The following is a 26,433-nucleotide window of genomic DNA, read 5'->3' on the forward strand; positions in this document are numbered from 1 at the left end:
TTCTGCCCCCCCCCCCCAGACCATACATCTCCCCGGACTCGCATCTGCCCCCCAGACCCCATATCTGCCCCCCGGACCCTATATCACCCTGGGCTCGCATCTGCTCCGGACCCCATATCTGCCCCCCCCCCCCCAGACCATACATCTCCCCAGACTCGCATCTGCCCCCCAGATCCCATACCTGCCCCCCAGACCCTATATCACCCTGGGCTCGCATCTGCCCCCCAGACCCCATATCTGCCCCCCCCCCCCCAGACCATACATCTCCCCGGACTCGCATCTGCCCCCCAGACCCCATATCTGCCCCCCAGACCCTATATCACCCTGGGCTCACATCTGCCCCCTGGATCCCATATCTGCCCCCCAGACCCTATATCACCCTGGGCTCACATCTGCCCCCAGATCCCATACCTGCCCCCCAGACCCTATATCACCCTGGACTTGCATCCAACCCCTGGACCCTATATCATCCTGGGCTCACACCCACCCCCTGGACCCTGTGTCTGCCCCCCAGACCCCCATCCACCCCCCGGACCCTACGGCCCCCCCCGCCCGTCCCGCGCTCACTCTCGCGGCTCTTGTCCTTGGTGCGCAGGGCATGGAGCTGCTCCAGGCGCTGCTGCTCCAGGGCCTCCTGCCGCTCGCGCTGCCGCTGCTGCTCCAGCTCCTGCTGCCGGCGGGCGGCCAGCGCTTCCTGCTGCTGCTGCGGGGGCACGGCGACGGGGTCGGCCCCCCCCCCGACCCATGGGGCACGGGCAAGCAGCCCAGCCCCTCCGAGCTCCCATTGCTCTCCACGGATCTGGCCTTGAGGCTTCATCTCTCCCCCCAGAAAGGCTCCGTCACCCCGGGAGGGTACATGCCACCCTGCCCCAGCCCCCCCGTGCAGCTCCATCACCCCCCACGCTGCCCCATGCGGCTCCATTGCCCTGAGGTATATGACCCCCACTCCCACAGCTCTGCCACCCCCCGATCCCCTCCCAGCTGCACCATCACCCCAAGGGCATATGATGCTCCATGGCTCCACCACCCCAGGGTACGTGATACCCCACAGCTCCATCACCCCAATCCCTCCCCATGGATCCATCACCCGGGGCACATGATGCTCTATGGATCCATCACCTCCAAACCCTCCCCATGACTCCATCACCCCGGGGCACATGATACCCCAGAGCTCCATCACCTCCAAACCCTCCCTATGGCTCCATCACCCTGGGGTACATGATGCTCCAGGGCTCCATCCCCCCAGGATATATGATGCCCCATGGCTTCATCCCCCAGGATACATGATGCTTCATGACTCCATCACCCCCAATCCCTCCTCATGACTCCATCACCCCGGGGTACATGATGCTCCAGGGCTCCATCACCTCCAAACCCTCCCTACGGCTCCACCACCCTGGGGTACATGATGCCCCGTGGCTCCATCCCCCCCAATCCCTCCCCATGGCTCCATCACCTTGGGGTAGACAGCGCCTTGGGGCTCCACCACCCCCAACGTCCCCCCCAGCAGCCCCGGAGCACCGTGACACCCCGCGGCCCCCCCGCGCGGTGCCGCCGGCCCACCTTGAGGTGCTTCTGGAGCTGCACCTCGTGCTGGCGCGTGAGGTGCTCGTGCTGCTTCTGGAACTCGGCGAAGAGCAGCTGCTTCTGGAGCTGCTGCTGCTGCTTGAGGGCCAGGAGCTCGCGCTGCAGCTGCCGCTCCCGCGCCGCCGCGTCCAGCCCCGGCCCCCGGCGCTCGCCGCACGCCTCGGGCGCCCTGCACGCCTCCGCCGGCCCCTCCGCCCCTGCCGGCACGGCCCCCGTCAGCCCGCCCCGCGCCGGGGGCCACGCCGGCCGCGGGGGCACCCGGGGATGCTCCAGGGATGGGGGGTACCCGGGGGGATGCTCCGGGGATGGGGGGGTACCCGGGGGGATGCTCCGGAGATGGGGGGGTACCCGGGGGGATGCTCCGGGGATGGGGGGGTACCCGGGGGGATGCTCCGGAGATGGGGGGGTACCAGGGGGGATGCTCCGGAGATGGGGGGTACCAGGGGGGGATGCTCCGGGGATGGGGGGCACCCAGGGATGCTCCGGGGATGGGGGGGTACCTGGGGGGGATGCTCCAGAGATGGGGGCACCCAGGGATGCTCTGGGGATGGGGGACACCTGGGGGGATGCTCCAGGGATGGGGGGCACCGGGGGGGGATGCTCTGGGGATGGAGGATGCTCCGGGGACCCTGGACTCCTGGGCCCCCCTGCCGGCTCTAAGGGCAACGATGGGCCCAGGAGTCCCCAGGCAGCCCGGGGCCCCCCCCAAGCCCCTCAACGCCGCGTTGCCCCCCCCAACCACGACACCCCAGCCCAGCCTAAGATCTACAGCGAGCACAGAGCTCCCCCAAAAAACAGCCCCCCCCCCCCCAATCAGACAAGGACCCCGAGGAGGGAACCCAGGCATCCGGGGCAGCACGCACCGCCCCCTCCCCCCCGCCCGGACGCCGGGGCCCCGTGCAAACAGGAAGGCGGGGGCGGGGGGCGCGCGCCGCATGCTAATGCGCCCCGGCCCCCCCGCGGCGCGCGGCAACGCGTCGGCCACTGACGCGCGCCCCGGACGGACCCGCGGACGTCACTGCGCCGAGGTGCGCGGGCAAAGGCGGCTGACGGCCCCCCCGTGCCAGCCGACCCCCCCCCCGGTGCCAGTCAGACCCCCCCCCATGCCAGACAGCCTGCGCGCACCGTACAGCCCAGGTCCCAGTGCCAGCCAACCCCCCCAGTACCAACCAGTCCCCCTCCCAGTGCAAACCAGCCCCCAGTATCAACCAGCCCCCCCCCAGTACCAGCCAGTTCCCCTCCCAGTGCAAACCAGCCCCCAGTATCAACCAGCCCCCCCCAGTACCAACCAGTTCCCCTCCCCAATGCAAACCAGTCCCAGTACCAACCAGTTCCCTTCTCCAGTGCAAACCAGTCCCAGTGCAAACCAGCCCCCAGTACCAACCAGTTTCCCTCCCCAGTACCAACTAGTCTCCCTCCCCAGTGCAAACCAGCCCCCCAGTACTAACCAGTCCCCTTCCCCAGTACCAACCAGTCATCCCAGTGCCAGCCCCCTAGTACCAACAGCCCCCCGCACCAGCTGCCCCCCAGCACCAGCTGCCCCCCTCTCCCAGTATCAGCCAGTCCCCCCAGTATGGACCAGCCCCCCCCCACCCCCAGGACACGTGATGCCCTGCACCCCCCACCCCCTGGGGCAGAATCGCCCCGGTGCCCGGGGGGGGGGGGTCGGGGGGGGGCAGCGGCGCCCGGGGGCAGCCTAAAAATAGCGGCGGGAGGGGCGGGGGCCGGGGCGGGAGGCGGCCCAGCCCCAGGCAACCATGCACTTAGGGGCGCCTCGGAAGCGGCTGCGGGCTGGCGAGGGGCCGCCGCGCTGCCACGCCGCCTGGCCCCGCGCCCGCCGCGCCGCCGGTTCGAGCCCCGGCTCCGGCGCTTGGGGGGGGGGGAAGGGGGCGCCAAGGACCCCGAGTCCAGGAGGGGACGGACGGGCTCTGATTAACCCCTCGGTGTCCAAGGGCCCGTTAAAACCAAAGGGGCACCCAGGATGGACCTGGCGGTACTGGGAAAGGACCCAGCTGGGCTGGATGTGCAGGAGAGCTGGCACCTCGTGCAAGGAGAGCCAGCCCCCCCCGTGCAAGGAGAGCCAGCCCCCGCCGTGCACACTCGTGCAAGGAGATCCAGGCCCCCCCCCGTGCACACTCGTGCAAGGAGAGCCAGCCCCCCCCGTGCAAGGAGAGCCAGCCCCCCCCGTGCACACTCGTGCAAGGAGAGCCAGGCCCCGCCGTGCAAGGAGAGCCAGCCCCCTACCATGCACACTTGTGCAAGGAGAGCCAGACCCCCCGTGCACGCTTGTGCAAGGAGAGCCAGGCCCCCCCCGTGCACGCTCGTGCAAGGAGAGCCAGACCCCCCCCGTGCACGCTCGTGCAAGGAGAGCCAGGTCCCCCCGTGCACGCTTGTGCAAGGAGAGCCAGGCCCCCCCCGTGCACGCTCACGTGTCCCCAACCCAGGGAGCAGGGTGCCACCGAACCTCCCCCCTGGCCCCCGTCTCTCTCTGAACTGCCCCGGCCCATGGTGACGGGGAGGAAAAATCACAGCACGCGTCTCGGGGGCTGCGTCCGTAACGGGGGCCCCGCGGCTCTGCCCCCGCCGGAGGAGCAGCGCTGCCACCAAGCCCCAGCGCGCCGCGTGTCAAAACACCCGGGCGCGATTGCAGTCCCCCGGGCACCCACGTGCCCCCGTCCCCGGGGACGGGCACCAGCCTCCCCGCGCCACGGCCTCCCGGACGGCAGAGCCCCGACACCGGCTTTATCCGGCGCTCCGGGAGCTGAGCGAACCCCGGCGCCTTCCGCCACCGCTCGGCCCCTCGCGTCGCCTCCCGGCCCGGCTCCGCGTACAGCGCCGAGCACGCGGCCCCGACCCCACGCCCAGAACCATCCCTAAAGAGGGCAAAAAGGCCCTGGGAAACACCCCCCCCCCCGACACCCCCTGCCCCGAACGGCCCCGTGCCGGAGCGCCGTTACGGCGGCGCTCGCTCCGGGGTGCTAAATCCCGCCTGGCAGAGATAAGCGGCTCAGAGATCCAGCTCTAAAAATACCCGCCGGGTATTCTTAGGCGCTGGCAGGCGTCGGCGAGCGCGGGCACCGGCTCCGCCACGGCCACGGCGGCGCGCGAGACGGGGGGAGCCCGGCCCCCCCCCCCCCCGAGCCCTGAGCCGTGCCGACACGAGACCCCAGGAGAGGGGAAGCGCTGCCTGCAGGACCAGGGATGCCGGGTGCAAAATCGCCACCCGGGACCCCAAATGCCCCCCTAGGGGCGCCGGGTTCCCGCGCTCCGGGTCCGCGCCGGCGCAGGACGGCGGTCGGAGCCGGGGGGGGGACCCGCGGCACTCACCTGCGGCGCGGAGGCGCGCGGGGGACAGGGGCTCCGGGGCGGGCTGGCCGCCGACCGCGGGGACACGCGAGTCCGTCGGGGCCGCGGCGTGCAGCATGGTGGGCAACGCCGGGGCCGCCCCGGGCCCCGAAACGCCCCCGCCGACACCGACGGCGAGCAGCTTCCCGCGGGCGGACGGCGGACACCTCCGGCACGGTCACGGCAGCATCGCGGCGCCGAACCTCCCGGCGGAGGGGGGCACCGGGGGCCGCGGCGCCCGGCATCCGGCCCCGAGCTCCCGGCGAGGGAAGGGCAGCCGGCACGGCTCCCGGCTCCCAGTTCCCAGCTCCGGCGGGACCGCACGCTCTGCGTCCCGGGAGGCGGCGAGCGCCGAGGGCGCCTGGAAATAGCGGAGCACGGGAGGAGCCGGCTATAAATAGGGCAGCGTGCGAGGGGAGCCGGGCTCCGGCGCACCCGGGGGACACCCGCTGCCGCCACCGGCTCCGGCACCCGCCAGCGCGGGAACCAGGCGGGTTTGGGGGGGGGGGGGGGAGCAATGGGGACGGTGCAACCCCCCCCTCACCCCAAAATACAGCCACATCGCCGAAACTGGGAAAAATCAGTGCTCCCCACTCCCATGGCCCCTCATGTTGGGGGGGGGGGGCAGACGGTGCCCCCCCAAAATTCAGCCTTGGGGCTGAAGCGAGGGGTGGCAGCTATGGGCGCAACGTGGGGCGGGGGCCCCCCCATGCCTGGGGGTCCCATGGGGACCACTGCCCCCACCGCAGGGCCAGGACCGCCAAAACCCCCCCCCAGCGCCCCCAGCCCCAAACGCCGCCACGCCGCTCCCTGCCCCATCCCCACCGCGAGACCCTAATTGCTCGGGACGTTAAACCGCATCAGCAATGGCCGGAATAAAATCCGGGTTGCGCCGAGGGGGATTAACCCCCCGCCCACGGAAAACAGAGCCGAGCAACCTCCCCCCCCCTTTCCGGGGCACCGGGACCTCCCCAAATCCCGCTGCCGTCCCCCCGCACCACCCTGGGGACCCCAAAAGAGGAGACCGGGGCCGGGAGCTGCTTTCTGCCGGATCAGTGACCTGAACCTGCTCGGTTCGTGGCAGCAATGCCAGGGACATGGCTCACGCTTGGGGGGGGGGGGGGAAGGGGGGACAGGGACCCCCACGGGATGGGCCCCCCCCCCCCCGAGCATCCTGCTACCGTCCCCCCCCCCCCCCCGTGGGGGCCGTGCGTAACCCCCCCCCCCCCCAGCAGCAGCAGCCACGTTTATTTACTAGCGTGTTAATCCCAGTCGGTGACTTTTAATAGCCGGGATATTTATGGGACGCCCCCCCCTCCCGTCCCCCCCCCCGGGCGGCCCCCCCGCCCGCCGGGGCGCTTTGGAGCTTGACGTCAGCGCAGCTATTTCTGGCGCTGCCATCGGGCAGGAGGCCACGGGAACGAGCCCTCCCCGGCCGCCGGAGCCCCGGGGCGCGCGCCGGCCCCGGTGGGGGACAGGGACAGCCCGGGACGACCCCCCCCCCCCCCCCCCGGAAAAGGGGCGCAAGCGGAGAGCCCTGGGGGGGACGTGGAGCACACAGGGAGCATCGGGGACCCCCTGTGCAGCACCTTGCACTGACGCAGCCCCGGGGAGGCCGGGCTGAGGCCTGCCCAACTCGTCACACGCGGCGAGCGAGCGGCCGCCAGGGCACGAGCTGACACCGCCAGGTTTCATCCCCCGAAAGCGTCTCCCAGGAAAAAACCCCGGGAGCATCCGCCGAGCACGGCCGGGAGGAGAAACCGAGGAGAACGCGGGACCGGGGCGCCCCGAAAGGCGCCGGCCGCCGCGGGGAGCAGGCGCCCCCGGCCCGCGCCAAGGGCGAAGGCGCCCCGAGCTCCGGCGCTCCCGGCCCCGCGGCTCCGGCTGCTCCAGGCTGGCGGGATGCCCCCGACGGGGGGGGCAGAGCGGAGCGGGGCGGCGCGGGCGCCCGGCGCTACCCGCCGCGTTACGCCGGCGGCGCCCGTCTCGCACGGCGCCTCCCACGCGAGTGCTAATGAGCCGCGCGGCGCCCGGGTATTTATACGCGCGGCGCCGCTGGCTGCGCCCCAAGCTGCACCGTGCCGTGCCGTGCCGGCAGCGCGCCCCGCCGGCCCCCGGGGGCATCCCAAACCCACCCCCCCCCCCCCCTTCCCGGGGCGGCAGGGCCGCGGCGAGGCCCCTTCGGCCCGCGGCCACGTGCACGTGAGCCCATTTCACAGATGGGGCTGTCGTGCTCCGGCCGTGGCGGTGCGGAAGCGGCGCCGGCAGCTCCAGGGTTTGGCCGGGTTTCGTCCGGCACCAGTGTGGCGAGCGCGTGCGGGCTCTGCAGCCAAGCGGGACCCAGGGGTCCGGCCGTGGCGACCCCCCCCCCCACGTTCCCCGAAGCGGAGCCGGGCGCTCCGGCATCGCGGCTCTCCCGCGGGAAACCCCCCCCCCATCCCGGGGAGCTGCCTCACCTGCGTCGCTGGGGGAGCTCATGGCGGCCGGCGGGAGGTCGCGGCGGGAGGCGTCCGGGGGGGGCGTCCGGGGGGGGGGGGGGGGCGTCCGGCTGGGCCGCCAGGCGCTCAGCGCCGCCCGGGCCGCTGCGACATGCCCCGGGGAGCCCTGCGGGAGGGAAGCGCCGTCAGCGGCCCCGGCCGCGTCGTCCCTGCTTGTCCCCCCACCGTGTCCCGTGTGTCCCCCCCAAACCCCCCCAGTCCCGCGGCCCCGGTGCTGAGCATCCTCCGGGGCAGGATGGGGGAGGCCGGCGGCACCTGCGCGGGGACCCGGGGGGCCGGTGGCGGCCGCGGCGCCGTTACACAAGGCTCCGCAGGAAAAGGGGGGGCCGCAGGGACCCGTGCGCGGCCCCCACCTGCCCCCGGCCGGGGGGGCAGCCAGGACTGGGTGGGGGGGGAGGTGCAACAGTGCCAGCAGCAAGACGGGACCCCCAGATGTGGGGACCCCCCCCACCCATAACAGGTTGGGGGAGGAGGGGGGGTCCGACATAGCCGCGGCCGGTGCAACGGGCCCCCCGCCCCTCCCCGCACAGGCCGTTGCAAACAGCCCCTCTGCGGAGGAGCCCGGCCCGGGCCCTAGGCACAGCGGCGGCGCGGATGCACGGCCCCCCCGCCCCGCATTGCACAACGGAGCCCCCGGTGCGCGGCGGCCCCCCCGCCACATTGCACGGTGTTCCCCCCCCCCCCCCCCCGGCAATGCACGGCGTAGCCCTCGGTGCACGGTTCCCCCCCCCCCCCCCGGCATTGCACAGTGTAACCTCCGGTGCATAGCGGCCCCCCCGCCACATTGCACGGCATAACCCCCAAAGCACAGCGCCCCCCCCCACACACACACACTGCATGCTCCCCGCGCTGCACGGCGCCCCCCACCCCATTGCACGGCGCAACCGCCGGTGCACGGTGCCCCCCCCCCCGCCGCGCATTGCACGCTCCCCCCCCCCCCGCCCGGTGCACGGTGCCCCCCCTCCCCTCCCCGCCCCGCATCGCACCGCCCCGCCCGCTCCCCCTCGGTGCACGGCGCGACCCCCGGTGCCCGGTGCCGTTACCTGCGCGGTGCCGGGGCCGGCGCCTAGCGGGGCCCCGCGCGCCGCCCGCCGCGCGCCCAGCCCGGCCGCGCCGCCCCGCGCGCGCCCCGCCGCCCCTCCATCTTTGCGGCGCGGCCCCGCCCGCCCCGACAACAACATTCGGTGACGTCACTCGCCGTCACGTGACGGAACCCTGCGCTAAAAATAGCCTCGCCTCGCCTCGCCCCCCCCCCTTCCCCCTGCCCCGGGGGCGGGGCGCTGCGGGGCCGCGGGCGCGCGCCTTAAAGGGACCGCGGGAGCGCGCGAGGGCGCGCGAGGGCGACGGCACGCGTGTGTGCGGACACGCGTGCGTGCGTGCGAGTGTGTGCATGCACTGTGTGCAACAGTACGTGTGTGTGTATGCACACACTGCAGGCTGGCATGCAACAGCACGTGTGTGCATGTGTACGTGTGTGTTGGTGCATGCACACATGCGTATTGCGGGCTGCCATGCATCAGCACTCATGTGTGTGTGTGTGTGTGTGTGCACCACAGGCAGGCATACAAGCAACAGCACACATATGTGTGTGCTTGCCACAGGCTGGCATGCAAAGGCACGTGTGTGTGTGCATGCATGCTTCACAGGCTGACATGCAATAGCACACGTGTGACACTGTGTGTCTGCCATGGGCTAGCATGCAATGGCACACACATCTGAGCAAGTGTGAGCTGTGCACAACAGGCTAGTGTGCAATAGCACACACGTGAGTGCGCATGCACAAGAACTGGTGTGCAACCGCCCTTGTGAGCACAAGGCAGGGTAGCAAGCAGCAGCACACACGTGTGAGCAAGTGTGTGACAGGCTGGCGTGGGGCTGCCCATGTCTCATCGTGTATATGCAAGTCTGGTGTGCAATTGCACACGCAAGGGAAAGAGTACGTGTGACAGGCTGGCATGCAGCTGTGCACACTCAAATATGTGTGCAACAGGTTGGCCAGCAGTGGCACACGCATGTGGGTTTGTGTCTGGAAGTCTAGCATGCAACTGCACACAGGTGCATGCAGCAGGTTGATGGGCAACGGCACACACACGAGTGTGCACATGCAACAGTCTGGCATGGGATAGCACACGTGTGCCAGCGCTTGCGTGCAGCAGGCTGGGGTGCAGCTGCACACACTTGAGTGTGCACACGCAGCAGGTTGCCACACAATTGCACACGGAAACAAGCCTGTGCACAACAGGTCGGCGTACAAGCGCATGCAGGTGAGGGTGCACTGCGTGCATGGTGTGCAGCGTGTGGAGTGCGCTGTGTGCGCAGTGCGCTGCGTGCATGGTGCGCAGCGTGTGCAGGGCTCTGTGCGTGCAGTGCACTGCATGCACGGTGCGCAGCATGTCCGGTGCGCTGCATGCACGGTGTGCAGCATTTGCAGTGTGCGCCGGGCAGGGGGAGCCACACGGGGCCGCTGAGGATGAATCACGGTGCGGCCGCGGATGAGGCCACGGCCGCGGATGCGGATGAGGATGTGGTGAGTCACGGCGAGCGAGCGCTGCCGGGGACGGCCCCGCACCGCGCGGACATGTGCACTGCACACACACACGTGTGCACGCACACATGTGCGCAGCTGTATGCACACCGGTGCATGCACGGCCACACACACAGCTACGCACACGCGTGCACGCACAGGTCAACGCATGCATCCCTGCACAAGGGCGAGGGGACACGCTGGCCATGCACCCCACATGGGGACACACACCCCGCATGGGACCACAGACCCTACACCCCACATGGGCACCCTGCACCCTGCAGAGGGACCTTGCACGGGGCCACGCACCCCGCACAGGGACCCTGCACCCCCCAGGGAGACCCCGCACCCCGCACGGGGGCTGTCCCGAGGGGCCTCGGTCTGCCAGCACCCACAGGCGAATCCCCCCGGCTGCCCCCGGCCAGGCTGCGGCCCCCCGGCCCCGCACCCGGCGCTGCGCACGGCTCTGCCGCTGCGGTCGTCCCCCCGCAGGCGGCTGGGGCAGGTTGGGATGGACGGATGGAGGGGACAGGCAGAGGGACACATGGATGGATGGATGGATGGACGGACGGACGGACAGCACGCAGGACGGCTGGGGAGGACAAATGGGGAGACGACACATAGGATTGACAGAGAGATGGGGTGGATGGATGGATGGACAAATGGACAAATGGACAGGATGGATGGATAGACAGACGGGATGGATCGTTAGATGGATAGATGGATGGATAGATGGACAGACAAGGTGGATGGATGGACAGACAGGATAGACAAACAGGGACAGGACAGATAGATGAATGGACAGACAGATAGATGGACAGATAGACAGGATGGATGGTTAGATGGATGGTCAAATGGACAGACAGAGGGACGGGATGGACCCACGATGGAGAAGTGGTCAGAGGACGCACTGGATGGACAGACGGACAGGAACGACAGGCGGACAGGCACAAGGGGCACCTGGCTGGACAGCCAGCGGGCACGCAGGACAGACGGACGGACAAGGAGGGAGGACAGACGGACGGACGGGCAGGCGAAAGGGGGGGGGGGTCCAGCCCGGCGGCCCCGCCGCAGCCCCGCCACCTCCCCTTTAAGACGAGCCGCGACGTAACCGCCCGCCGACGAAGCCCGGGCGGCGGCAGGCGCCGGCGCAGAGCGGCGCGGAGCCAGGCCCCTTAAAGGGGCAGCGCCCCCCCCTTCCTCCTCCTCCCGGGCCGCGGGTTCGCGTCCCGGCCCCGGCCGCGCCGCACTTCCGCCTCTCGCCGCCGCCGCCGCCGCCGGGCCTGGGCCTGGGCCTGGGCCTGGGCCTGGGCCGCCGCGGCCCGCGCGCATGGGCGGGGGGGGCCCCGCCGCGCCGCTGCCATGGTAACGCCGGGCGGGAACGGGCCTGCCGGGCCGGGGGGAGGGGGGCACCGGGACCGAGCCCCGCGCGTCCCCCCGGGGGCGGGGAGCGACCGGCGACGGGGGGTTTGGGGTCCCCCCCTGCCCGTGGGGCAGGGCAGGGCGGGCAGGGACCGGCTCTCTCTGCCCCCCAGGCCCGCCGCCTCCAGAAGCTGTTCGGGGCCGACGGGGACCTGGCGGACGAGGTGAGCCGCGGCCCCGCCTGGGGGGGGGGGGGGGGGGCGACGTCCGCCCCGGGGCCTGAGCTTCCCCCCCGCGGCGGCTTTAACCCTCCCGGCCGGCCAGCGCAGGGCAGCTGAGCCCTGGTAACTCATTAAGCAGCACCGACTCGTTAGCAGGGAGCTGGCTGTTGATTTTAATTAGTACCTGCCACCGGGGACCCCCGGCACAGGGACACCCCCCCCCCTCCCTCCCCGGGCGGCTCGCGGAGCGGACGGGGCCTCTCCTCCCGCAGGATTTCCTCTCCGCCGTGGAGGACGCCGAGAACCGCTTCTCGGCCCCCGGCCCCCCCAGGCGTTGGCCGCCCGCCGTCTCCGCGCCCGCCGTGCCGACCCCCGGTTCCGGCCCGCAGCCCCCGCGCCAGCTCCGTCGCTCCCCCGGCAAACCCTCCGGCCTCAGGCCCCTCTCCGGGCAGGATGACCGAGCCGCGAGCTCCCGGGATCCGGGCTCCCCTTCGGCGCCCGCGCGCGCCCCGCACCCACCGAGCGGCTTGGCGCCGGGCGGCCCCCCGGCCTGGGGGGCGACCCCCGAGGACGAACTGGACAACAACCTCTTCCTGGCCGCCTGCATGGAGCTGGAGGTGCCCGACCTGCCGGCCGAGGCCGGCACGGACCCCGGCTGGCGGGAGATGCCCCCGGGGCTGCGCGCCAGGGAGGAGAGCAGCCAGGAGCAGGTGCCTCGCAAAAAGCCGCGGGTGGGAGAGGAGCTGGTTTCTCCCGGCTCCCTGCAGCCTGGGGGGCCGCGGGCCGCCCCGGCCGAGAGCAGGCAGGAGCCCCTGCCGTCGCCGCCGGCAGATGCTGCTCCCAGGCTGGTGCTGCGGCCCAGCGCGGCTGGTGCCTGCTCCTCCCGGCCTGCGCCCCTGCTAAATCCTGGTGCCTCCTGGGGCTCCGTCTCCTCTCCTGGGGACCAAACCCTGAGACCTTTTCAAGCGTCCCCATGCCAGCCGGGAGCAAACAGCTCCTCCGTGACGCCACGTGCACCCCAGAGCAGCGGCGTCCGGTCCCCGATGCCGCAGGCGCCCCGGCAGAGCTGCCCCGTGCCCAGGCCGCCCGGCAGCGGCTGGCGGCCGCCCCCCAGGCTCCCCGCGAACCCGCAGCCCTTGATGACCTGCGTGGAGCCCCCACCGAGGCAGCCGCCCCGGGAGGCCACCCTGCAGACGCCCGTCGTCACCAACCACCTCATGCAGCTGGTCACGGCGGCCAGCAAAGCGCCCCAAGCTGCCCCCCGTGTCCCGGCGCAGGGGAAGAATCGCCGGTTCCCAGGGCCTGCCGGGATCCTGCCCCAGCAGCAGGTAGGTGCAGGGGATGGGAACTGGCTGAAGGAGCAGCCAGGGGTTGCGGTTCCTGTCTCTTGGTCCCTTGCATGGCTAGGCTCCAGCCTGGCTTGTCCCACTCCAGGCAGGAGAGAGGAGCTGGTTGCTCTCACGTACGGAGCGGGAAGGCTGCTGCCATCGGGGTCCTGCCTTATCCCAAGCTTTGAGAGCTGGCGAGTCCCCGAGTCCCTTGTGCTCCTGGTGGCTCTTGGCTTGCAAAGAGATGCAAAACCCAGGGGCTGTCTCGGAGCACGCCCTGGATCTGGTGTTTCGTTGCGGAGCAGCGGCCGTATGTGACATGTTTCTGTCTCCCTTCAGCATGCTGGGAAACATCTGGAGAAGATTCTTGTTTCGACTCCCCAAACTCCAGCTCACGGGGCTCTGGCAAAGCTGCGGACAGAGGTAACCCCCTTCTCCCACTGCCGCTCTGCGGCCCCGGCACAGACCGGCTGAGGCTGGGTGTAAATCTCGGTGCTGCTGCCGGCGGTTTGGGAGGCTGCAGAGGGTCGGGATTACACTGGTGGAGGGCGACGCTGAGCACGAGGGAAGGTCCCAGGGCTCCCGCTCGCTGTGACAGCACCCGCGGGGCCGGACTGCGCGAGACGCTGGCCCGGCTCCAGCGCGGTGACTGCAGCTGTTCTGTGACTCGAGGAACTGCCCGGCTCCCCGCCGCCCACGGAGGAGGATTTTGGGAAGGGCCCCTGGCTTGCCATGAAGACGGAGCTGGGGCTGGACGAGAGGGACCCCAGCTGCTTCCTCAGGACCTACAGTGTGGTCATGGTGCTGCGGAAGGTAAGAGGGGCCTCGGGCAAAGGCCCCTCCGGGGCTCCCAGCTCTCCGACTTTTCCCCTCAGAGCTGTTTTAGTGCCTGGCATCTGGAAACACGGGCAGGGCATTGCAGGGGGCCGGGATGGGGTTGACTGCAGACATCCCGTGGGTGGCGATGCCTCACCCGGATTGTCCTTGGGGACACTGTTGGCGTGACGGGGGTCTGTGTGGGCAGGCAGCCTTGAAGCAGCTCCCGAAGAACAAGGTCCCCAGCATGGCCGTAATGATCAAGACCGTGACCAGGACCAACGTTGATGCTGGTGCCGTGTTCAAGGACCCGACCGGTAGGCGCTTTTTGGGGGTGACCAAGGGGAGCCCTTGCTGGAGCCTGCGTGCTCTCCCCGTGCCACGTGGAGAAGCACTTACTGCAATAAGAAGCAGAAACAGCCCGCAGGGGCCCAGCACCACCTTTTAATCCTATCTCCTTGCCTCTCTCCTGGGCGTCGGGGTGGATGTCAGGAGACGCGATGCTCTAGGCTGGTAGCTCGCCATCCCAGGGGATGCCGTATCCCCACGTCCGTGCTTGTGCCTGGCTCAGGCTGGGGGCTGCGGCTCTCTGCAGCTCCTCCCGGGCTCTCGGCGATCGCTTCCCATGGCTAATGGGTCCTGTTTGCCCTCGTCCGCAGGAGAGATGCAGGGCACGGTGCATCGCCTGCTGCTGGAAGAGAGGCAGAGCGAACTCAAGCCCGGCTCGGTGCTGCTCCTGAAGCAGGTATGGGGTGCGGAGGCCTGCGGGAAGCAGATCCTCCGGCAGCAGCGATGCTCTCGGGGCTACGTTTCTGCCACTGTGCCCAGGCTTGTACCCTGGGGGGGGAAGAGACGAGGGGCTTCTGCTCCTCCCCAGGCTCTGCCAGGGGCACCAGCGAAAGCTCAGAGCTGGCTCCAAACCACCGCTGTGTCCTCGCAGGTGGGCGTCTTCTCCCCATCCCACCGCAACCACTACCTCAACGTAACACCCAACAACCTGCTCAAGATCTACCCGCCGGAGACCGAGGGCAGCTTCTTGCAGCCGTCGCCAGAACAGCAGACGGTGAAGGAGAGCGTGATGCCGGCAGCCTCGGCGGTATGGGCATGTGGGGACCTATTGGGGGCACCTACAGTGGGGTCTGGGCAGCAGGGACCCTAGATAGGGACAGCAAATTAAGGAGGAAGCTTGGGAGGGACAGATAAACCCTGCTGTGGTCCCACCTGCAGGTGGGAAGGTCCCCAATTCTGCTCTGCTGGGTTTTCGCAGGTCGCTGCCCAGGCTGGGTTACACTGGGACCATCCAGCACAGCTCTCCCAGGGTGTCCCTGCCCCTGGGGGCTGGGGACGATGCAGGACAAGCAGCCACAGCACAGAGCAGTTGCCTGGAGGCTTCTCGCTGCACCCAGAGAGCTACAGGCCTGGGCAAGAAGAGCCTCCGGGAGCCGACGGCTGCGACATGGGTGAGTTGGACCCTCTCTGGGTGCGGGGGGAAGAGCTCAGGATCCTGCAGCGTGGGCAGAAAGCGAGTCCTGGGGCTCGGACGGTCTCTGCCCTCCCTTCTAAAGCCGAAGGTGGGGCTCCCCTGAAGGCATACCCAGCGTGTGGAGCTGATTCCCCGTCTCCGCACAAGCGATGACTGACGCACGCGTTTCATCCTTCCCCCGTGCAGACGACCTGGATGGGCTCCTGGGAGAGCTGCCCGAGGACTTCTTTTCCGCTCCGGCTCAAGCTGATGCCTGCTGACCACGGCATGGGCAGGGCCCGCGGCAGCAGGGCCCAGGGAAGATGGTCACCATTGGTAAGGTCTGGACTGAACTGTGGCCGAGCGAGGCCTCTGAGCCAGCAGGCGATGCTCCGGCCTCCTGTCTGCGTTCTCATGTGTCTGTACGTCTGTGTGTTGTGTTCGTTCTGGAGCCGAGAGCTGGGGAGACCCAGACCGTCCTGGGGAGTCCTACGTGGACACAGATTCATCACCACCGATTGCTTGTCCCCCCACTCCTCCCCGGGCAGGCCAGCCCCTCTCTGCTCCCAAACCTGCATTAAAGGGCTATTTCTGTTCCTGAACTGTTCCCGTTTTCTCGTGTTGCTGCCCTGCCGCTGGGGCTAGTGGCACCCGTCTTCGGGGTTTTCTCTCCGCTGATCTGCGGCGCCCCAAACCCTTCCCGCGCGGGTGCGTTTGGGCTCGGCTGGCAGCAGCCTTGCAGGGCTGGGGGAGGTGGCAGAGCCCAACCACGCCGGGCTGCCGCCAGCAGCCCCTGTGCGAGGTGCGGTTGTGCCCCCGGGGCTCCTGCACCCGCATGGCCTCAATCCAAGCCCCCAGCCCTGCCGCTGCACCGTCTCTGCTGCTCCAAGGCTGGTGCCGTGGCGCAAGGATGCCGGGCTGCTCCCACTGCGCTTGCAGGTCACCTGGGAGCCCCGACGTCTCTGCCCAGGGCTGACACCATGGGGCAGCATGGGTGGGAGACACGAGGGCCCAGCCGGGTGCGCAGCGTGCCCCTGGGGCGCAGCAGTCCCTGGGACATTCATGAGCTGGTGCAGGATGAGTGCGGGACCCAGAAGTCCTGCCCCGAAGAGCCAAGTTGGGTGGGGGGCACGAGGAAACGCCAGCTCCCCTGGGCCCTGCCTGGCAGCAGGGGTTCAGCACAGTTCGCTTCGTCCCCCTGGGCTCCGGTTCTGACCCTAGGGAGATTTGGGGGTTACACAGATCCCAGATCAGCCCTGCAGGGTCCCCCCCCCACCCCCATGAGACTGTCCCCATTTTGCACCCACCAACAGGTTAAAGTCCCTGGCAGCCCTGAGCCAACGTGACCCTGTTTACCACAACGGGGAGTTATTTATAGGGTGGCCCAGCTTGTGCTCTTGATTCAGCATTTGCGAGCGGGGCACGAGGGCCTCAGCACAGCCCTATTTATAACCCCGAGCCCGGCGCCGGAGGCAGTTCGCTTCCCCCCAGCCTCCGACCTGTCTCTCTGCCCTCCCGGGGTGCTGCCGGCCCTACCATGTCCCAGGAAACCTTTGCCTTCACCTCCTCGGCCCTGCGCTCGCTGCGGCTCCAGCGGGAGCTGCTGGAGCTGGAGGAGCGCCGGCGGGCCCTGGCGCGGGAATCGGCCACGCGCCGCTTCCTGCCGCCCGGCGCCGGCACCCAGCCGGTCCCTGCGCCCGCCCGGCGCCCCCAGCGCTGCCGCGACCCCGCCGTCCACAACGCCCTCTACGCCGGCGACCTCCTGCGGGTCAAGAGCATCTTCAAGGACGAGAGCACCACTAACCTGATCATGGAGACGGTCAGCGAGGAGCTGGTGTGGTCGCCCGAGCTGGGTACGGGGCAGCGGGGCTGCTCGGGGCCGCGGGTCTCTTCAGTCCCTCCTCACCGGCTCCCTGCGAGCGATAGGAGGAGCTGCGGTGGTCGAAAGGAGCCAGGGGACATGGGGACAGGCGAGGACATCTAGGTCCTCTCCTTGCTTGTGAACGGGGGGGGGCAGGACTCCCAGGCTCTCTAATTTTGGCATAGGGGGGAAGACTCCTGGGCCCTTCCCTTGGCGAGTGGGGGGGATCCTGGGCCTTTTCTCGCAGGGAAAGAGGCAGCAGGACGCCTGGGTCCTTTCCTTGCGTGGGAGGAGGGGCAGGACGCCTGGGTCCCCAACTGACCTCAAGCCTGGGCTGGGCTCGGTGTCCCCTGTGGCAGCAGCCTAGGTTAGGGTGGGAGACGGGGCGGCCGGGCGGAGGATCGGGCAGGCGGATAAAGCCCGCGGTGGCCTGGCCCGGCGCTGCCGCTCACCGCGGCCCGTCCCGCAGGGCTGTGGGTGCTGAGCCCCCGCAAGAAGCACACGTCGCCGCTGCGCATCGCGGCCAGCCGCGGCTACCGGGACTGCGCCCGCCACCTCATCATGCAGGGGGCCGAGGTGGACGCGGTGGTGGGCGGCCGGGCGGCCCTGCACGACAGCGTGGCCGGCCCCCACCTCGACTGCGCCCGCCTGCTCCTCGCCTTCGGCGCCAACCCCAACGTGCTCTCCGAGGAGGGGCTGGCCCCGCTCCACCTCTGCACCGACCCCGAGAGCCTGCCGTAGGTCCCGCCCCTGCAGCCAAGCCCCGCCCCTGCTGGCCTCATCTGCATGCTGAGCCCCACCCATGTACAGTGTATCTGCATGCCAAGGCCCTCCCACACTGACCTCATCTGCATGCCAAGCCCCACCCACACAGACCTCATCTGCATGCCAAGCCCCACCCACCCCATGCTCATCTCCAGGCTGAGCCCCACCTACACACCCAATCCTGTCCACAGACCCCCTCCTCATCTGCATGCTTGGCTCCGCCTTCCACACAAGCCCCACCCACAGGAGCCCCCAGCTGTGATTATCCCCTGGCCCTGGGGGGTGACAAGCCCCACCCCCTGGATAAGCCCCGCCCCCAGAGGCGAGCCCTGCCCCCCGGTCCAGGGCTGCCTGCACACACTCCCCTGCAGCTCCTGCTCCCCCGGGGCCGGCAGCTCGCTGCACCCATCCTCTGCCAGCTCGGCAGCCCCGGGGGGCCGGTGCCGTGCCGGGCCTCACCCGTCCCTGTGCCCCCAGGTGCGCCGAGCTGCTGCTGGCCCACGGCGCCCGGGTGAACCTGAGCACGCGGGACCGGCACCTCACGGCCCTGCACGTGGCCGCCCGCCACGGGCTGGAAGCCCACGTGGAGCTGTACCTGCGGCACGGTGCCGACCCGGCCCGCCGGAGCCGCGAGGGTGAGACGGCGCTCAATGCCGCCTGCGCCGGGGCCGAGCGCCCCGAGGACGCCGAGCGGTACTACCGGGTGGCCGAGCGGCTGCTGGCCGCCGGCGCTGACCCCCGGGCGGCGGGGCGCAAGGACCACACGCCGCTGCACAACGCCTGCGGCAACGGGCAGCCCCGGCTGGCGCGGCTGCTGCTGTGCCACGGGGCCGCCGCCGCCGTGCCCAACTGCGCCGGCTACACCCCCATGGACTGCGCCCTGCACGCCGTCGACGAGTACCGCCACGAGCACCCCGAGCGCACCATCGCCCTCCTGCTCGACCACGGCGCCGGCCCCGTCAACCCCAAGGTGGGCAACCAGGCCGCGCGCCTGGGTCCCGGTGGGGGGACGGGGGCCGCGGCGCCAACGTCCCTCCCACCAGTGACATGCGTCCCCCGGCAGATGCTCAAGTTCTGCTGCCGCTGCCCGCGGGCGCTCGAGGTGGTGCTCAACGCCTACGACCGGGTGCCGCCTGCCGAGGCCTGGGCTGAGGCCGTGCCGCCGGAGCTGTGGCAGGTACTGTGGGGTGGGCAGGCGGGTGCAGGGGTCTGGGTGCCCCCCGCTCACCTGCCTGCCCCCCCCCACCAGGAGCACGAGACTTTCTACGAGTCGGTGCTGCGCATGGCCACGCAGCCACGGCGGCTGCAGCACCTGGCACGCTGCGCCCTGCGGCGGCACCTGGGCGCCCGCTGCCACGCCGCCATCCCCAAGCTGGCCCTGCCGCCTGCCCTGCGCCACTACCTCCAGCTGCCGCCGGAAGGGCTCATCCGCTGAGCGCCGCGGCCCCCCCCCCCCTCCGCCCAGACCCCCCCAGCGCCGCCCGTCCCCACCTGGCAAACGGAGAGCAGCCGGGGCGGCTTGCGACGGCGTCCTCCTGAGCCGGCGGGCAGCGCGCTTCCGAGCGGACGGATCTCCGGGGCCGGCCGACGACGTTCCCTCTTACGGGGGGGACCCGGGGGGGTGGCGGCAAGGAGCCGCAGCAGCTCCGTGCGCCCATGGGAGCCCCCGCTGTGGCTTTGGGAGCCCCCGCGCCATCCCACCCTGCCCTGCGCAGCCGCCGGGCGTCGAATAAACGCGGTGGTGGCAGATGGCGCGGCCTCTCCTTCGTGGTGGCGGAGACCACAGGGGCTGCGACCGGCGCTGGGGAGCCGGCGACCCCCGGGGAGCCTGTGCCCTCGCATGGGGGGGGACAGGCAGGGCCATGGGGGGGGGGGGGTGACAAGGCCCAGAGGGGTAACAGGGCCTGGGGGGGTGACAGGGCCTGGGGGGAGGACAAGGCCCAGAGGGGTAACAGGGCCTGGGGGGGGGTGACAGGGCCTGGGGGGGGGGAGCAGGCAGGACCCAGGGGGGGTGACACAAGGCCCAGAGGGGTGACGGGGCCTGGGAGGTGACAGACAGGCCCCGGGGGGGGGGCAGGGCCCAGGGCCGTGACAGGCCCTGGAAGGGCCCAGGCGTCCGAGGCAGCGAGCCCCGCCCCGCGCTCTCCCCCGCCTTCGCGGCAGTAGCCCCGCCCCCACCTAGCCCCGCCCCCAAACCCGCCCCACCCCCTAGGAGGCCTCTCCCACTTCCGCTAGGCTCGGAGGCGGGGCTCGAGCGCCCAGCCCCCCCCTTCCCCCCTCCTCCTCCCGGCGCCCGCAGCGGCCGGCTCGCGTCATCAGCGAGCGCCCGAGCCCCGCCTAGTGGGCGTGGCGCGGCGGCCGTGACGCGCGGCGGGCGCGCCCGTGCTCCCGCCTCCCCCCTCCCCTCCCTCCCTTCCCCCCCCCGCAGCGGCGGGCCCGGCGGGGCTGTGACGTGGCGCTTCCGGCGCGCGGCGGCGGCGGGACACGGTGAGTGCGGGCGGGGGCGGGGCCCCGCGGCCGGCCTCCCCCGCGGCCCCCCCCGGGCCCAGCATCCCTCCCAGCGCCCCTCTCCAGGGCCCGGTATCCCTCCCAGTACCCCCCCCCCACATCCTCCATCCCTCCCAGTACCCCCCCAGTCCTCCCAGTACCCCCCCCCACATCCTCCATCCCTCCCAGTACCCCCCAGTCCTCCCAGTACCCCCTCCCACCTCCTCCATCCCTCCCAGTATCCCCCCACACACCATCCATCCCTCCCAGTACTCCCCCCAGTTCTCCCAGTACCCCCCCACACATCCTCCATCTCTCCCAGTACCCCCCCAGTCCTCCCAGTATCCCGTTAGGCCTCCCAGTACCCCTCCCACATCCTCCATCCCTCCCAGTAATCTCCCCAGTTCTCCCAGTATCCCGTTAGGCCTCCCAGTACCCCCCCACGGGCCCACCAGGCCTCCCAGCACCCCCCCACCAGGGCCCAGCATCTCTCCCAGTGTCCCCATGGCCTTCCCAGTGCCCCCCCCAGCACCCTCCACCCCCCCCAGCACCCCCCCATATCCCCTAAGTGCCTCCATCAACCCCAGGGCTTCCCTAGTGCCCCCCCCCCCGTTCCTGCCACTGCCCCCGGCGCACCAAAGCCCCCCCATGGCCCCACAGCGGATCTGAGGGTCTCTCCTCCTCCTCGATGGCTTCCCAGTGCCCCCACCCCCCTCAGTGCCCCCCCTCCAAGAACCACCCTCCCCCTTCGACCCTCCCGCACAGCCAAGCACTCGCCCCCCCCCCCCAGGATAACACTCATGTGCATGTACAAACCATTTTTTTCCTCCCGTTGGAGCTGACCCCCCCTCCCCCCCCAGCCAAAAGCACATCTCACGCCATCCATCACCTGCTTCTCTCAGCCTCTAGCAACCTTCCCCCCCTCCCCCAATATAAAGGTTTAACCCCCCCCCCCCCAAATCCCTCCTCTCCCTAAGGGTTTAACTCTGCCCAGCTGAGGCTCTGCCCCTCCACCTGCTCCAGGGTCTCCTCTCCCCGCCAAGCTTTACCCCCCTTTCCCGCTTCCCTGCTGCTGTCAGGGGTTATCCCCGCTCCCAGTCCCTTCCCCACTGAGGTCCCAGCTCCGCGCCGGGGTGACACCTCTCCGCCGCTCGCCCTCCCTGCCTCCGGGACCCCCGGAAAGGAGCCCGAAAGCTGCCGCCCCGCAGGCGCGAGGGCCCCTCGCTGCAGGGGCTCTGTCCGCCCAGCTGCCCGGGGCTTTGGAGCCCCCGCGTTTGAGGAGGGTAAAACGGCTCAGCGTGAGCCGAGCGGGCCCGGGTTTATAGGAGAACAGGCACCCGGGGCGAGGAGATGGGCCCCGCGAGCGCTGTAGCGAAGCGGGTGGCGCCGGTGCGAACAGGCGCACCCTGACCCAGCGAGGGGGGGGGGCGGGGGGGTTGCGGCAGGTCCTAGTGGTGCACGATAAAGGCAGGGTGAATGTTAACCAGCCTCCGCGCCCTGCCTGGCTGGAGAGACAACACAGCGCTGTCGTTCTGCTCCTTGTTCCCTGCCAGAGAGGAGAGGAGAGGAGCGAGCGCCCGGGCCCGGCGTGGTGACGATGGCAGGGCGCTGAGCGGCTTCGCTTCTCCAGGGAGCCTGCCGGCATCCCCGCCTGATCCGGAGCAAGGTAAACGCGGTCCCCGTGCGTCCCGCGGCCCTAACTGCGCTCCCGGTGACCTGGTAACGCAGGGACTCGCTTCCTCTCCTGATGGATTCAAGTTCAGGCTGTAATTACAGATGTTGTACTCCTAATTGGCACGTAGGAAGAGATACAATCTCCTTCCGCAGTGGGAAGGCTAAGTAATTATTCCTGAGCAGTAAGTTTTGTCTTCCAAAAGAAACCCTGGGTTTTTGAAGGGTCTGTCGCCTCCGCTGCCAGCGCAGAGCTCCCCAGCTCGGCAGGGCCGCCCCGTCCAGGCGTCGCCGTGTCGCTGCTCTGGCGCGCTAGCCGCCTCTCACAAAACCAGAGGACTTGGACCTTTCCCTGGCGCTGTGACGCTCCCGGCGCTGGCAGGTGAGGGACGAGAGCCTGTGTGCAGCCACGCGGGAGCGGGAACCAAGCGGTGGCTTCCAGGTCCGTGTCTTGGCCGCGGAACTGCTCCGTGTTGGTTGTGACGTTGCCCTGGCCTCCCACGAAGGATGGCCCCTCGCCGTTCCCCTCCGGGGCCGCGCGAGGCCAAGCGCAGTGACCGGTGTGCTCTTCGCAAAACAGGTTAATGTTTAATTTCCCCTACAGGTGGTTTTGGTTTTCTTGCTTAGCTTTCACCAGTTTATAGCTTTCTGTCTCTCCTCTGCTACCTCAGGATCAGGGAGAAGCGTCTGCAGTAAGGAAATTTTCTTCCTCTCCGGTTTCTCGTGTAATTGAAGCAATTATAGGATTTATTCGCGTCTTGCTAAAGCCAGGCTTGGCCACAAAGTAGGCCAGAGGTCTGTGCTGCCGGAGCGCAGCCGTTTTACGCCCGGCGCGAGGGCTTTGTGGCAGAGCTCAGCCCGAAGGAAAGCAGCCAGCCGGAGCCAGCAGGCCGAGGGGGAGAAACGTGGCTTCTCCGGAGCGCTCGCTACCTGGCGTTGTCGCAGCCCGCTCCGGGCGATTCGGAGAAAAACCGCCGCGGGGTTAGGACATCCAGCTCGTTTTCCCTGCGCTAGGGGCCCGATGGGTTACCAGCGTGGCACAATCTGCCCTCTCTCCGTGCAAATCGGTCGCCAGCCGCACGTTTGCGTCGGGTGTCTTTGCTCTGAGGGGACAGGAGGGAATGTTAAAGCAGGGCAAGCGTCTCTGCTCCTGTCCTGCCCGCATCCCTCCGGTGCTGCCCTCCCCCAGCTCCTACCTGGAGCCGCTCCGCTGAGAGGCTGCAGCTGAATCCTTTCGTTGTCTTGTGCTTTGCAGCAGAGCTCCTGCGAGAAGCCCGGAGATGGAGCCCCCCGACGCAACCATTATCAGAGGGGTGGGGGACGAGGTGACGGTGGTGGCCGGCGTTGTGGTCCTGGCGCTGGCTCTGGTTTTGGCCTGGCTCTCTACGTACGTTGCTGACAGCAGCAACCAGCTCTTGGGAACTATCGTGGCCACGGGGGACGCGGCTGTGATACGGCTCAGCCACGTCGAACGGTACGTGGGCGCTGCGGGGGCGACCGAGCCCCCCGAACCCGCGAGGGTCCCCGAAACCGCAGAGGAAAAAGCAGAAGAGGAAGGGGGGGCCACGTCCGACTTGGGCCTGGCGCCGGAGCAGGGGGACGGTAGCAGCCCCTCTGACTCCAGCCTTGACCAGCTGCTGGACATCCAAAGCTTGCCCAAAAGGACCTCGGGCAGCGAGCCCAGTGCTCGGGACAGCCGCGGGCCGCCCGCCCCGGAGGAGAGCGACCTGTGCGCCGGCTTCATCAAGGTCCGGCTCAAGTTCCTCAACGACACGGAGGAGGTGGCCATAGTGAGGCCCGAGGACACCGTGGGTGGCCTCAAGAGGTAAGTCCCACGCGAGAGGCGACGCGCAGCCTCGAGGGAGCGCGGCGAGGGGGAGACTTCCTCGCCGCTCCTGCTGGGGCTCTTGCCCCCCTTGTATAAGGGTCTGTGGGCGCTCTTGCAGCCCGGCTCGCGCAGTGCTGTGGCAGAGAACCTCGTTCTCTCGGCACGGAGGCCGAGGACGGAGCAAGGAGTGAGCGAGGTCTCCTGGGTCCCGATGCATAAAGGCATTAAATCTGCGGAGGGTTCGCATTGACTTCTCGCTACAGCAGTACCGCTGTCACGCTGCCAAGAGGGCTGCAGGCTGCTGCTTCTCCGGACGAGGAGGTTCTTAGGTTAAAAGATGAGGCGGCACATGGTGACAGCGCTGTTGCTATCCCTCAGCGTCCCGGTCCCCAGCTGGCCACGCTGTCCCTGCCTGGGCCCCTGCCAGCGAGGGAACTTCATCGTCTCTGTTTGCAAAGCTCTGGGTCTGCTGCCAGGCATCTTTTATAATCTCAACTCGGGAACAGCACAAGAAGCCTCCCGAGTTTGACTGGTTCCCATGCGCTCCGGGAAAGGCTTTATCTCCTGTACAGCGCGTTATCAGACCAGGGCCCAGCGGTGTCAGGTGCTGCCCAGACTTGGCGAGCGAGAGCAAGGACGGCCGGGCAGCGAGGGGAGCCCTGCCGAGGGAGCCTGCGCTCAGCTTTCGTGTCTCGCTTCGGTGGGGCGAGCGCAGGTCTTGGCGAGCGCCTTGCTCGAGCAAGCAGCCGGCACTGTGCCGCAAACAGCTCGGCTGTGCCGAGACAGGGATTTCCTGCGCCTGCCGACACCCGACGCCTGGGCAGCCCCCGCTTGAGCCAGAAGTCAAATGTAGCAGCGCTGCTGCGGCTGGGGTTCGCTCTGATCACAGCCCGCTTCAGCTGGACTGATGCTCCCGCGTTTCTAACCTTCTTTCTCCCTCTCTCTCCTTCAAAAGCAAATATTTCCCAGGCCAAGAGAGCCAGATGAAGTTCATCTATCGCGGCCAACTCCTGCAGGACCAGGCACGGACGCTGCGATCTCTCAACATCACGGACAACTGCGTTATCCATTGCCACCTCTCCCAGAGCGCCGCCGCCGCTGCCGCCTTGCCCGACCCCATCGCCGCGCCCCCCGAAGCGAGCGGCGTGACCGTCAACATGGGGAACCTGATGATCCCGGTGATCATGGTGATGCTGGCCGTCATCTGGTACTTCCGCATCAACTACCGGCAGTTCTTCACTGCGCCGGCCACCGTCTCCTTGATCGGGGTGACCGTTTTCTTCAGCTTCCTGGTGTTTGGGATGTACGGCCAGTAGGAAATAGAGGGGAGGCGTGGAAAGGGGCTCGGGGAGGCGAGCCAGCCTCCCTCCCCGCTGGCCCTTTGGGAACACAGCGCTTGTGTCAGGGCTTTTCTTAACCACGCTGTGACAGGCGACGTTAGAGACTGGCAGCCGGGGCTGAGCAGCCTCCTGCTCCCTAGGGACGAAGGACAGTGAGTGGCCGGCAGGGCAGAAGCGAGGCCTGAGCTTGGCGTGTCCTTCGCTGCCTCGCTGTTGCTGCACGCGACTGTGTCCCCTTGCCGGCAGGAACAGCTGGGCTGTGCTGCCTCCAGCTGCTCGGACTCGCTTTCTTCCACCCTCCCGGCCCCAGGCAGCCCGTGTGCAGGCACCGCTGCCGTGGGAGGGGAGGGCAGCCTGGACAGACTCCTTCCCGCGCTCCCCTCGCGTGCGTCACGTTAACGGCTCCGAGGAGGAGGAGGACAGGGCAGGTGGAAACAAGCAGGTCTCGCTCAGCCGGACGCGGTTGCTGCCCTTCGCTCCTCTCCCGGCGAACGCGGTGGCTTTGCATGCTCAGGCTCGCTTCCGCGGCACGTCGGCCCAGCCAGCACGCCGCGTCCGGCAGCGGTCCCACGCAGCCCTGCCTCTCGTGCCGCCGCTGCCACTGCCTTTCGCGCTCACTCAGGGCGGTATCGCACCCTGCATGCACTTCTGGGCCACGTCGCGCCTGTCCCCTTCTCTGGGGCAGGATCGTGGCTGCTCATTTAGTGGTGCATCAAGTACAACCACTGCTTCTGCCCCTAGAGACCAGGGGACTCTCTGGCCCCCCACCAGAACAGGCTACAACTTCTCAGAGAGACTTTTTAAAGCAAATAAAAGGTGTAACTGTAGCTGAGGCTGTTCCAACGCTCTCCTTGCTGCTTGAGGGGGCGTCTGCCTGTCAAAACCACGGATAGCTTCAAAACATTTTTATGCTCTTCGCACTTTTAAGAAGTATGCATTTATAAATACAAGCGCCGGCGTGGATTTTGTTCAACCAGGTGAAACTGGGCGCGTGGCGGGAGACGTGCGGCACCTTGCTGGGCCGGGCAAGGGGAGGGGGGCGCGGGGGCCCCGCCAGGCGAGGAACCCACCCGGGGAGGGGGATCGGCCTGGCCTGGCTCGCGCAGGGCTGCAGGATGCGTCCCACAGCGCTCAGGACAAGACCAGCTCCAGGGAATGGCCCCCTTCCACACCCTGTCTTCCCGCAGCTTTTTGCTGTCCCATCCCGTTCCCTCCCCCCCTAAATTGGGTAAAAACACTTGGAATCAGACCTACCTTTAGTTTCGTCAGCCTGGTCCCGCGCGCCAGTGCCGTGGGGCTGCCCCAGCCATCGGCCGGGGCCGGCGCTCCCCGATGCGC

General features: G+C 69.3%; 4 protein-coding genes and 1 long non-coding RNA gene across 7 annotated transcripts; 3 read left to right on the forward strand and 2 right to left on the reverse strand.

Moving 5' to 3' along the window:
- Positions 1 to 466: 466 nt before the first annotated feature.
- HDAC5 (histone deacetylase 5) lies at positions 467 to 7,451 on the reverse strand. The gene is made up of 3 exons (XM_067311793.1): positions 7,389 to 7,451; positions 1,564 to 1,784; positions 467 to 703 (listed from the first exon to the last, which is right to left on the reverse strand). The coding sequence occupies exons 1-3, from the start codon at positions 7,408 to 7,410 to the stop codon at positions 467 to 469; spliced, it is 480 nt and encodes a 159-aa protein (XP_067167894.1). The 5' UTR covers positions 7,411 to 7,451.
- Positions 7,452 to 11,241: 3,790 nt separating this feature from the next.
- On the forward strand, positions 11,242 to 15,745 carry HROB (homologous recombination factor with OB-fold). Of its 2 annotated transcripts, XM_067312131.1 has the most exons (10): positions 11,293 to 11,319; positions 11,490 to 11,540; positions 11,810 to 12,865; positions 13,205 to 13,288; positions 13,538 to 13,678; positions 13,890 to 13,998; positions 14,341 to 14,426; positions 14,622 to 14,777; positions 14,949 to 15,141; positions 15,351 to 15,745. In XM_067312131.1, exons 1-10 carry the CDS (start codon positions 11,317 to 11,319, stop codon positions 15,422 to 15,424), a joined length of 1,953 nt encoding a protein of 650 aa, XP_067168232.1. In that variant the 5' UTR covers positions 11,293 to 11,316; the 3' UTR covers positions 15,425 to 15,745. The 2 variants fall into 2 exon arrangements, with proteins under 2 accessions (XP_067168231.1, XP_067168232.1); XM_067312130.1 differs by lacking the exon at positions 11,490 to 11,540 and having other exon boundaries at positions 11,242 to 11,319.
- On the reverse strand, positions 15,548 to 19,612 carry LOC136994400 (uncharacterized). The gene is made up of 3 exons (XR_010886489.1): positions 19,261 to 19,612; positions 16,948 to 17,056; positions 15,548 to 15,632 (listed from the first exon to the last, which is right to left on the reverse strand). It is a non-coding gene; the product is annotated as an uncharacterized lncRNA (long non-coding RNA).
- ASB16 (ankyrin repeat and SOCS box containing 16) lies at positions 16,681 to 19,204 on the forward strand. The gene is made up of 5 exons (XM_067312132.1): positions 16,681 to 16,996; positions 17,474 to 17,741; positions 18,247 to 18,739; positions 18,833 to 18,946; positions 19,019 to 19,204. Exons 1-5 carry the CDS (start codon positions 16,681 to 16,683, stop codon positions 19,202 to 19,204), a joined length of 1,377 nt encoding a protein of 458 aa, XP_067168233.1.
- A 2,202-nt stretch (positions 19,613 to 21,814) lies between the features above and the next one.
- Positions 21,815 to 25,922, forward strand: TMUB2 (transmembrane and ubiquitin like domain containing 2). 2 transcript variants are annotated; one of them, XM_013943340.2, is made up of 3 exons: positions 21,815 to 21,922; positions 23,183 to 23,752; positions 24,711 to 25,922. In XM_013943340.2, the coding sequence occupies exons 2-3, from the start codon at positions 23,208 to 23,210 to the stop codon at positions 25,069 to 25,071; spliced, it is 906 nt and encodes a 301-aa protein (XP_013798794.2). In that variant the 5' UTR covers positions 21,815 to 21,922; positions 23,183 to 23,207; the 3' UTR covers positions 25,072 to 25,922. The 2 variants fall into 2 exon arrangements, with proteins under 2 accessions (XP_013798794.2, XP_067168007.1); XM_067311906.1 differs by having other exon boundaries at positions 23,186 to 23,752.
- Positions 25,923 to 26,433: the final 511 nt, after the last annotated feature.

Source organism: Apteryx mantelli, chromosome 28 (assembly GCF_036417845.1).
Source record: "Apteryx mantelli isolate bAptMan1 chromosome 28, bAptMan1.hap1, whole genome shotgun sequence".
NCBI lineage: Eukaryota > Metazoa > Chordata > Aves > Apterygiformes > Apterygidae > Apteryx > Apteryx mantelli.

Bases quoted from the DNA above. Each gene is read 5' to 3' on its own strand.
- HDAC5 (XM_067311793.1), bottom strand. From the start codon at position 7,410: ATGAGCTCCCCCAGCGACGCAG. The intron at 1,785-7,388 runs GTGAGGCAGCTC...CCGTGCCGGCAG, and splicing joins GAGCTCCCCCAGCGACGCAG to GGGCGGAGGGGCCGGCGGAG. The intron at 704-1,563 runs GTGGGCCGGCGG...GTGCCCCCGCAG, and splicing joins AGCTCCAGAAGCACCTCAAG to CAGCAGCAGGAAGCGCTGGC.
- HROB (XM_067312131.1), top strand. The intron at 13,679-13,889 runs GTAAGAGGGGCC...CTGTGTGGGCAG, and splicing joins TGGTCATGGTGCTGCGGAAG to GCAGCCTTGAAGCAGCTCCC. The intron at 15,142-15,350 runs GTGAGTTGGACC...TCCCCCGTGCAG, and splicing joins AGCCGACGGCTGCGACATGG to ACGACCTGGATGGGCTCCTG.
- ASB16 (XM_067312132.1), top strand. From the start codon at position 16,681: ATGTCCCAGGAAACCTTTGCCTTCACCTCCTCGGCCCTGCGCTCGCTG. The intron at 16,997-17,473 runs GTACGGGGCAGC...CCCGTCCCGCAG, and splicing joins GGTGTGGTCGCCCGAGCTGG to GGCTGTGGGTGCTGAGCCCC. The intron at 17,742-18,246 runs GTAGGTCCCGCC...CTGTGCCCCCAG, and splicing joins ACCGACCCCGAGAGCCTGCC to GTGCGCCGAGCTGCTGCTGG.
- TMUB2 (XM_013943340.2), top strand. From the start codon at position 23,208: ATGGAGCCCCCCGACGCAACCATTATCAGAGGGGTGGGGGACGAGGTG. The intron at 23,753-24,710 runs GTAAGTCCCACG...CTCCTTCAAAAG, and splicing joins ACCGTGGGTGGCCTCAAGAG to CAAATATTTCCCAGGCCAAG.